Source organism: Tyto alba, unplaced genomic scaffold (assembly GCF_018691265.1).
Source record: "Tyto alba isolate M040663 unplaced genomic scaffold, T.alba_DEE_v4.0 Super-Scaffold_28, whole genome shotgun sequence".
NCBI lineage: Eukaryota > Metazoa > Chordata > Aves > Strigiformes > Tytonidae > Tyto > Tyto alba.
In genome coordinates this window covers 5844211-5854068 of record NW_024881302.1, presented here as the reverse complement: position 1 = coordinate 5854068, position 9858 = coordinate 5844211, and the positions used below count along the sequence as shown (strand labels likewise).

The 9858-nt window shown below is 47.9% G+C and overlaps 1 protein-coding gene across 1 annotated transcript; it reads right to left on the bottom strand.

The window, feature by feature from the left end:
• Positions 1-4153: 4153 nt before the first annotated feature.
• GRIFIN (galectin-related inter-fiber protein) lies at positions 4154-6610 on the bottom strand. The gene is made up of 4 exons (XM_009976732.1): positions 6599-6610; positions 5025-5104; positions 4768-4930; positions 4154-4318 (listed from the first exon to the last, which is right to left on the bottom strand). The coding sequence occupies exons 1-4, from the start codon at positions 6608-6610 to the stop codon at positions 4154-4156; spliced, it is 420 nt and encodes a 139-aa protein (XP_009975034.1).
• Positions 6611-9858: the final 3248 nt, after the last annotated feature.

The window sequence follows — 9858 nt, the reverse complement described above, 5'->3', positions numbered from 1 at the left end:
GAGTTACTTCTCCTTTCCTCTTGTGTTTTGTTTTTTTTTTCTCTTCAGAGAAAGGCTGAACATTTGCCCTTCCTGTTGTTCAGTCCTTCCAGCAAGCACCTGTGACCCCTAAGCATTTAAGGAGTTTGGCAGCCCACATTGTTGAATAAGCAGCTTCTTAGATAAGGTCTTAGAAATGTAAGGAGTAAAGTCATTGCTGATAAGGTCTGTGCTTCTAGCAGCTATTTCTGTGGCAATGTGTTGGGAAAATGGAGGCCTTGGGGGATTTGGGAAATTAGAGATGTCATAGGCATGTGTCTATGCTCTCAGTTGTTTAGGATCAGAGGAGAGGTGAAGAGCTCTGCTGTAGCCCAGCTGTTGTCCATCAGGAGATGCTCATGAGGGCACTGAAGTGGGAAGAGAAATGGAATTGTTAGTTAAGTAGCTAACAACTCTTAACCTGCCTTTCTTCACCAGAACTTCCCTCTAACTATGAGTAAGTAGCTACACCTCCAGTATGAGTTTGGTGGGTTTGGTTGTATGTTTTTGTTGTTTTTTTTTTGGTTGGTTTTTGTTTTTTTTTTTTGAGGGATGATCATGTAAGAAAAAGACATCAAGTCAGAAAGTGAGTATGAGGTGGATGCAACCTGCGTGACTCCCCTTTTTTTTTTGTGCTTTCCTAGAAGTCTTTCCCACTGCATTGACAAGAAGTCCTTGCCCTTTTTCACGCTGCCTTTCCTGTCTCAAGGCAGGACACAGTCTGATATTCAACTGTCCCTTGCTAAGCCTGGCAGAGGCAGCATCACTCAGTCCGATGTCTCCAGGCTGTTGCTCTGCTGATGAGACATGACTGACTCGGTGATGTGGGAGCCATTTGCTCACCAGCCTGTGAGGAAATTGCTGGTGTTTGCTGCTGGGGTATGTGATGATCACCAGCAGCGTCAGCGACACCAGAGAGCACGCTCTGATCATGCATCGGCAGATGCTCTGCAGATCTGCAGCGCTCTGACATTGCCAGAGGGGACCTTGGCCCTGGGACTCCTGGCACAACTCAACCACGAAGGATTAGGAGCCCGATTTTTCCCTCATTGATCTGGGGACGAGCCAGAGCATATCACTGAGCTCTGCAGATCTAGCCCAAATGAGGAGAATCACTGGGAAAGGAAGAGCCCACGTGGGAGGTCACCACCTCTTTTGGCTTTGCCTCCTGAGGAACATCTCTTTCTCGGGTGTTCCTCCCCAGGTCATGTAAGCTTTAAGAGCAGCTGCTACTTTAGAAGCAGATCCTGCCTACTATAGCCCAGATCCCATCCCATGCTAATTGCTCTCTCTGGAAGTATTTCAGCCTGGCTCTTGTGATGCACTTGGCCTTTAGGTTGGGCAGTGACACGCTGGTCCCTTCCACAGCTGCACCTCCAGCTGCTTCTGTTCCTTCCCCTTCAAAAGACCTCTAGCTCTTCAAAAAATACTCCTGGGCAGGAGCTCATTTCCATCAGTTCCCACCTCAGTTTCAAACCTCAGGTCATGAATAGGAAGGCTGGTTAAAATTTGGAAGGATTGATGTGTTCCCTTTGCAAAGCCTCTGTGCAAGTCTGATGTGTCAACCCCTCTCCTAAGAGTTTAATTGACCATCATAATTGTGGGGCTTTATTTTCCTTCAGTTTCTCCATAAGGGGCAGATGTGGGTTATAGACTTTGAGGGCATATTTCATTCTCCATAAAACTGTGGAAAACAACTATAAACAGGCAGCCCCAGAGTTTTCCTCCCAGAGATGATCTGTAGCTCCCCAGACCCCTTAACCCTTGGGAATGTTTTGGCTGGAGGAGGCAGCAGATAAAATTCTGAAGCCAGCAGCAATGCTGTGGATGTGTCAGGAGAGACCGGACTCTCTCTGTGCAGATGGTAATAGAGTGAGATCAGCCACTGGCAGAAGCTGGGGGAAATGTGTTCAGGAGTCAGGGCATAATCTCTGATGCTTCCCGATTTTTTTGTGACATCTCTTTATTTATTTGTACTTGAAATATTTTTTTGTCCTGCTTGTCTGTGGTCCTTTGTGCTTGCTTCTGGAGTACAATGAAATTGTGGTGTGTTTCTGCAACAGTGGCTATAGATGGAGCTTGTGGCCATATAAGTACAAAGTATTACCCTCATAAACCATTTCATCACTTTTCCTCCATGAAAAATGATCTGATTCTATCAATCTCTGAAGAAGCAGCAATTAAAAGAATAATTTCTTTCAAATGCAGTTTAGCATTCTCAGATGCATGACACAGAGGTCCCAGTGGGCCTGATTTTGTCTGTGTTTGTGCCTGCTTTACTGAAGGGATGGCCACAAGAGTAAAGCTTGTTGAACCCCTGAGTTACATCACAACAACCAGAATTTGAGCTGACCCTCTTGTTCCAGTGGTGATGGATTTATTCCAGTCCAGAGGAAGTCTTACCGTCTCCAACCTTCCTGACTTACAACCAAGACTGTGACTGTTTCCAAACCAAATTTTTTGTTCTCTTTGGAAGGAGGAGGTACCATTTGGCACCATTTTGTGTTCCCATTGCACTCTTTGCCACAAGAACAGGATGGCTTCCAGTTAGTGTTCTTTATGGTCTGGAAAAACATTATAAACTTTTTAGCAGACTCATAAATGTCAACTTTGTGGCATCCTGTGTTGTGTTTGGCTACACAGTCACCTCTTCCTCATAAGTTGTTGAAACTATAAATAGAGGGAAGAGTTGGGAATGACCAATGTGAGCATTGAGAAAAGGCTGGAGCAAAGCTGTGACCTTCAAAGATCTCACTCAAAGACAAGGATGGATCAGGGCTGACTTCTTACCAAGTGATTTCTCCTTGACGGAAAGAACCAGCAAGGCAGGATCATCTTTGCATTCTGCATCAGGAATGTGGTCTGTCTTATGTCTGAGGAACAAAGGAGTGATTTGGGGGTAGCTGTAATTGCATTTTTGGAGTGAGTTCCTGTTCAGATTTAACACTGTGACATTATGCTTCTTATGATGTGCACAATTAAAACAAAGTAAAAATAACATCTTTTGGCCTGCTGTGGCCCAGTCAAGGAGTCAGAGATATGTTGCACTCCAAGGAAGAGGGTGCAAGGGATGAGTAGACTGTTTTGAAAGACAAAAAGGAGGAGAAAAGAAAACAAGAAAGCAGAGCAAAAAGAAAATCCAGAGGCTATGCACAGGAATAATGGCACTTTGTTCATTCTGAATTTATCATAATTTCTAGACCCTGATTTACTCAGATTCTTTTGTTTGGAGTTCAGCTGCATTTCTGGTGCATGATGAAGGCACCACATGCTTTTATGTGTGTCTCTAAGCTTCTACCCTTTTCTGACCCACTACATCACTCTTAGGGTCTGTCTAAGAAGCCTGGAGTTGGCAGGCTGTGCAAGCATATTGCAATTGGTGAAAAGAACCTTTGGAAATATCTTGAGAGTTGAATCTTATAACTCTGATCTACCTACAAGAAACCTTCATTTTGTATTAGCCCTCAAAGCAAAAAGGCAGTAATTTCCCAGTTCCAAAACCAAGCAACCCTCAGCCTGTGTCTTCCTGCCCAGCCAGCCCTTGTTCATGCCAGGTGCCTGGAGTCTTGCAGGGAATGAATAACTGGATTGATCTGCCCAGTGAGGGATGTCTCAGCAGGGATTTCCATGTTTGATTTTATTGGCAAATATGGTAGCATTTTTACCCAGCTCCTGGAAATAAATGTCCCTTTCCATCCCTAACATCCACACCCATTATATCCTTCACCACATGGCCAGCTGAGTACTACTGCTAATTCACACCCTGCTCTTGGGCAAACACACTTTCTAGGGTAACATTCAGGTGTCCAGACTACTCAAGGCAGACTTCTATGTGCTGTAGTGAGCTGTCAGGATGTCCAATAGCAAAGGTGGTAAGACCTACAAAGCCTGTTGTGCACCCTAAGGCATAGAGGCAGAAGGTCTTCAATGATCTGGGCTACAGTTAGCAACACAGATGGGTGCTGTCTTAGTGGGCGTGCAATGGGAATGACCATCACTTCTACTATGAGGACACACACGTAGCTATCTCCCTGGCTGGTGAAGATGTGCTGGGTGGAGAAGGGGAGGAGATGGTCCCTGACTGGATCAAAAGCTTAAGGGGGAATGGTCTGCAAGACTGTCCCAACTCTGGTCTCTAGTAAAGGGCTCGTTTGGTGATTTCCACTGAAGAAATGGTAATATCATTGAGAATCTGCAGTTTGGTGATGGATGAAAGCTGCTTCTGCCGATGCTTGTACTGGTGGATTTTGTTTTCATCAATGAAAATGTGGAAATAGTCCTGGTCAGAGTAGATTTCAACCTGAAAGAGAGATTGTGTTAGGTTCACTATGGGGAGACATCTCCTCACTGGACCTTGCTGCAATCATGTCAGCGAATACCTGGATCTGGGCACATGCTTCCACAGCCCACTTCAAATCCTGCCAGAGCTAACACACACACACTGCTCACCCCCATTTTGGGCAAAAGAAGGGAATAATTGGGTTCTTCACTTCATGATAGCAGACACTGGTGAATGCAAAGCCTAAATTGAAAACAAATGCAGCATCCAGGGGCTGTTGCTGGAGCTCTGCATGTCTGTGCCACAGTTGGGTGTAAATCAGCAGCAAATCAGGGGACAGAGCCAGAGAGGGGATGTTACTGGGTATGGTGCTGGCAGGAAGGGCAGGGCTAGATCCACGAAGGGGACCCAGTATTGGCTGAATCATTCCTGTCCCACCCAAGGAGACCCGTGGGGTGGCACAGGGTTACCTGGAATGGCTCCTTTGCTTCAAAGGGGAAGATGTTATTAACCTCTTCCTTCCCCCAGTGGTTGGCGAGGAAGGAGTTGCAGACGATTCTGGAGCTGGAGAAGCGAGGGTTAAAGTGGAGAGCGATTTGGTCTCCAGGATCACAGAGCAAATTAATTTCAAACCTAAGATGGTGAGAGAAAGAGGTGGTGGTGAGCCATGAAGCGATGCTGCAGGCTCTCGTGAGCTGGGAGAGCTGTGAGTACAGTGTGTCCTTACATGCTTGTACTGGAACTGGTCTCACCCTTGACCACGATGCTCCAGCCGGGACACATCCCCTCTGGGTACAGGGCCTCGAACTGTCAGCAAGGAGGCAACGGTGAAGCATGGCAAGGTGGGAGAGGTGCACAGCCCCACTCATTCCTTACACTTCCCCATCTTTCTCATCCTCTTGTCCTTTCTCCCCCCTTCACATGCAAGCACATTCTCTGCCCCTGCCTTTTTCTTAAATAATCTCAGGGTCTCTGAATTGATAAGAAACGAAGTTGCTACAATATCCAGTTGATGAGGTGGGATTTGCCAGATTTGTTATCTTCAAGGTCTTTTGTAAAGATCTGGGAGCAAAGATTAAAAACCTGAATACTTTCATGTTCAATAAGACACAAAGATGCTCTGCTCTTCTCCCCACTTGGGCAATATAAAATCCAAAGCAGAAAACTTTGTGATGCTTTGAAGCAGGGTGTGAAAGACAAGGCCTGACCAAGAAATGGGTGTAACATGGCATCCAGCCTGTCCTCATCCCAAGTTACAGGGGTGACTCTTGCCATGAGCTCCTGCCTGATCCTCCATTACACCTGCTCCCTCCATCTCCAAGGTTAAGCTTGCATAAATGAGCTGAAAATTGTTCCTTTTTGAATAATTCATATCTTTATTAAATAACTCATTTTAATAAGAACTCCTTGCCATTTCACCCCACTTTCTTTAATGTTCTAATGATCTTGCATTTCTGAGCAACCCCTTCTCAAACTTACTGCTCACTCTGGGAAAATCTCTCCAGCCTTGGCAGCTTCACTGCCAGCTGCATGCCTTATTTTCCCTCCCCATAGCTCAGCAATTTCACTCTCCTGTTTCTTTCTCTGCCATGATTTCCCATTTCCAATGCATTTTTGGGATATACACATTTTTGAGAAGCAGCTGAGACATGACGATGGCCAATCTCATGCCCTCGTGCCCAGCTACTTTTGGTAAGTGACTTCAGGAACCTGTGTGTGGTGATTCAACAGCTCTGACCACACCAGTATTCCCTCCCTGTGAAACATGGAAGGCTGAGGGAGTTGACAACACAGTTTCAAACAGTGAGTGGTGATGGCAGCACCCAGGTTAGCCTTGCTTTGACCCTTAGCTTGTCATCATTACAACCACCCCAGCAAAAGACACACCACATACACAGGAAACAGCAATTCCTTCTTTGCTGCCAGCTGTCCCAGTGGAGAAAGAGAGAAAAGCACAGATCTAAATACTAAAAAGCATCGGCTGTATTTTTGTTTCAGCTTAAACCGTTCAAGCCAGAAGTGCTGCCACCAGGGCTATGTTACCCCAGACCAGCCCTGGTGTAACCGAGACAAAAAAAATCTGTCCTGTCACCTTTTCTCAAAAGCCATGAAGCTCTCAGCTTCGCAATAGCCTGGATGGGACTGAAATAGAAGGGCAGCACCTCAGGTAGCATCCCCACGTCTTTAAGGATTTCTACCTTTCTTGCCCTTATCTGTGCTGCTTTCCTACCCCCTGCCTGACCACACACTATCACCCCCCAGACAGACCAGGCTGCGCCAGTGCCCATCCCCAGCCCTTACCCGCAGTGCCATCCCGCTCGCCTGCCCTTGCACCGCAGACTCGGCCGGGTGCATGCCCAGAGGGTTTATATAGAGGCCACCAGCCGTGAGCCCACGGGTGTGGGGATTAGCATCGACAGCGGGCTGAGGTCTCCTTTTCAGAGCAGGCTGTCAGACATGGCTGGGAGATGGGGAGCAGCAAATCCCTCTGCCCGCCCCGGGGGGGTCAGCCCGCTCATGCGTGCAGGGCTAATCCAGCCCCGCTGCCGCCCGGCCGGGCAGTCCTGAGCTGTGACGTGAGGGAGTCGGTGTGCGGCAGCGATGGGGCAGACCGGCATTCAGGCTGTCATCGGGGGGGACAGATGTGCTTAATGCATGAAGGAAGGATGAGTACTCCCAAAGCACGGGGGGATACCAGGAGACCCATGCACGACAAGATCCAGAGAGAAAGGAGGCAACAGAGGAGAAATGATGGCTCTTACACACACCCAGATTCACCTTGACCAACAGATATTTCTTCTTCTCCCTGTTTTCTTTTTTATTCACTCTTCATGGGTCAGAGCCTGGCCTGAAACGAGCTGATGCCAGCTCTGTCACAGACACTTTTCCAGCTCGTGGCGCCCCGGGGCCGACGGGGCTCAGGATGCTGCTGTGCTGAGCTCAGCACGCCCCGGCTCCGCGTTTCCCTTCCCTGCTGGGGACAATACAGGGATTTGGGAGCAGGGTGAGGGAGCCTTTACGCAGTATTTCCTGTCACGGAAAGACACCAAGAAATGCATAGCAATGAAACATTTCAGTGATGGGGGATTTTGTACTGACAGGCAGCATGTGATAGTGTATGGCTGGGTGAAGCCGAGATGGGGAAGAGAGGGATGGCTGTGCATCACCCACTTCTTCACAGTGTAAATGCATTAAAAACAGATGCTGGCCCCGTCCTTGTGTGTACGGGAGGCTGCAACGCTCCCCAGCTGATCCTACAGGAATACGTGGCTTTCACGGTTAAAACCTTCTCACTGTATGGGCCACAGTGCTGATGTTATTTAATGTGTTTATTTTATTTCCAGCAGATAAGCAGAATGAGAGCTACTATCCCAGGCTCTGGTGCCCTTGGCAGATGATTAAAAATGCAATCCAGCAGACATAGAAGCCAACAACCTCTCTTAGGGCTGAAAAAGCCAAGTCCCACTCTGGGATTTGCCCGTTTGGACTCCTACAAAACAGAACCTTGTGAAGCTGAGCCCTGATGTGGTCTCCTTGCTCAGCTCCTGGCTCTCTCGGGGATCACCGGAGCAGAGCTCTGTGCTACAGATGGCAGCATCGGGACGTACAAGAGAGCTGTGAGCACAGCGGCGGAGGTGCCGAGGCGGTGGTGATGGGGCCAGGGACATCCCACCCATCCCTCCCTGGGCTGCTGTAGGATGCTGGACATTGGTCTCTCCAATCTGCCTGGCCACCTGTCTCCCCTACTTATGGCCTGAAACCAAAGGTGTGTTTTCACCCCCCAAATCATCCCTCACTGCTTGTTTCTCCTGCTAGTCAGGCAAGGGACTGTGGGGAGAAGGAGCTGCATCAAGATACCCACCATGGTGGTGGGTAAGACCTGCCCTGGTGGGACAAATACTGGTCTCTTTCTGTGCCCAGGGGCTGCATTTCACCCGCACAGTGCAGAAACCAGCGTGAGTCACAACTCTAGGGAAGCTGCTGTAGCCTTTTATTTTGTCTAGTAAAACCAAGAGCTTGTCACGAGTCTGTGCACACAGCCTGTCCTGGCAGGGTGATGGCCTGGCCACACTGAGTCTCATTCCAGCTCCTGTCACAGCCCCTGCTGCTGCCACCACCAGCAACAGGCACGGAATTTGCTCCCCTGCTGCAAAAATCTGAATCAGGCCAAGCAGCAGTGGGAGCCACAGGGCTGCCCTGTGAGAGCAAAACAGCCAGTGAAGGCAGGTTTGGAGAGATGGGAGAGCTCTTGAGGAAGGAGGGGGAATTTAGATTGATCCAATTTTGGGGACAGCAGCTTCTCAGATGCTCAGTGCTTCCCAAAATTCAAGACTTTGCTTCCTGTTGGCATTTCAGTGAGAGCAAGAAAGGTTACTGGGGAAAGATGCAAACACATATGTTTCACCAGTAAATGGTGCCCAAATACCAACTGGTTTTACAGGTGCATCTTTATTTGCCTTCTGCCTGTTATGCCACTGATCAGAAGCCATCATATCATCTGCCTGTATAGCAAGGTGGAAGGGAGTGGAAATAACTTTAAAATCTCAGATGTTGGAGGCAACACCAAGAGTTTAGCTCTTAATGCCATAACTTTTCCTTCTCTCTGGTGATGGAAAAAAGAAACAACAAAACAAACACACTGATTTTGTGCCACTGGGATACAGAAAAGACAGATACAGTCTGAGATGGAAGGAGTCTAGTGTGGGAAAGGAGATGATAAGCTGATGGCTTGGTTAACTGCAGGGAATGCATTAGCAGATCTGCTTATGCATTTGCCAGCCATTTGGTCATATACACGTCAGAGTTTGCACCTTTCCTTAAGCTGTTATTATCCATGTCTTGCTTGTGGTTGTTTGTCCCAAAGGATTTTTCCTGATGCTCACAAAGTGGCAGGAACAGTCAGCGAGGAGCTCAGCACTCCACTTCCCATGGGAGTTTTCATGCAAGGCTCCCCTGGGCTGCACCGGGTGCATTTCTGGACGTGTGATTATTTCCATTAGTCTCTAGAGGTCTCCAAACACACAGCCTGGACTTTCAGGACCTGATTACAGTGCTCGTCTCTACATGCCGTACATCAATTTTCTCCTTGTTGCACTGCCTGGCTCTGCAGTTCACCCACAGCGTGATGCTCCCGTTTCTGAGATCTGCTCAGGTTTTACTGTGAACTCTTGTAGGAAAGAGGCATCCATCCCATGATTAACTCAGTTGAGCCCTAATGTGAATGGTGCCTTTGGATATTGCCCCAGCTGTGCTCTCCACATACTGGTATGTGTCGTCCCATATCTACCTTGTTCTGCCAGCCAGGAACATCAACACTCAGACCTGGCTGTGCCCATACCTGCCTTATATTGCTATATATGTCCTCAGACACTATTTCACAGCCCTGTCTCCTATTAATATTCACCCATATATGTATTCACACACATAGATATATAACATCCACTGAACCTCAGCAATATATACCTACTGGAGGCCTGTGATCACGAATCAACCCACGTTCCTTAAATACACCAATGCAAATAAGCCAGCCCAGTGCTCCTGGCCCACAGCCACGTGTGGCT

Coding starts and splice junctions, on each gene's coding strand:
- GRIFIN (XM_009976732.1), bottom strand. Junction 4,931..5,024: donor ACCAGTTCCAGTACAAGCAT/GTAAGGACACAC, acceptor TCACCATCTTAG/GTTTGAAATTAATTTGCTCT. Junction 4,319..4,767: donor AAGCAAAGGAGCCATTCCAG/GTAACCCTGTGC, acceptor TCTCTCTTTCAG/GTTGAAATCTACTCTGACCA.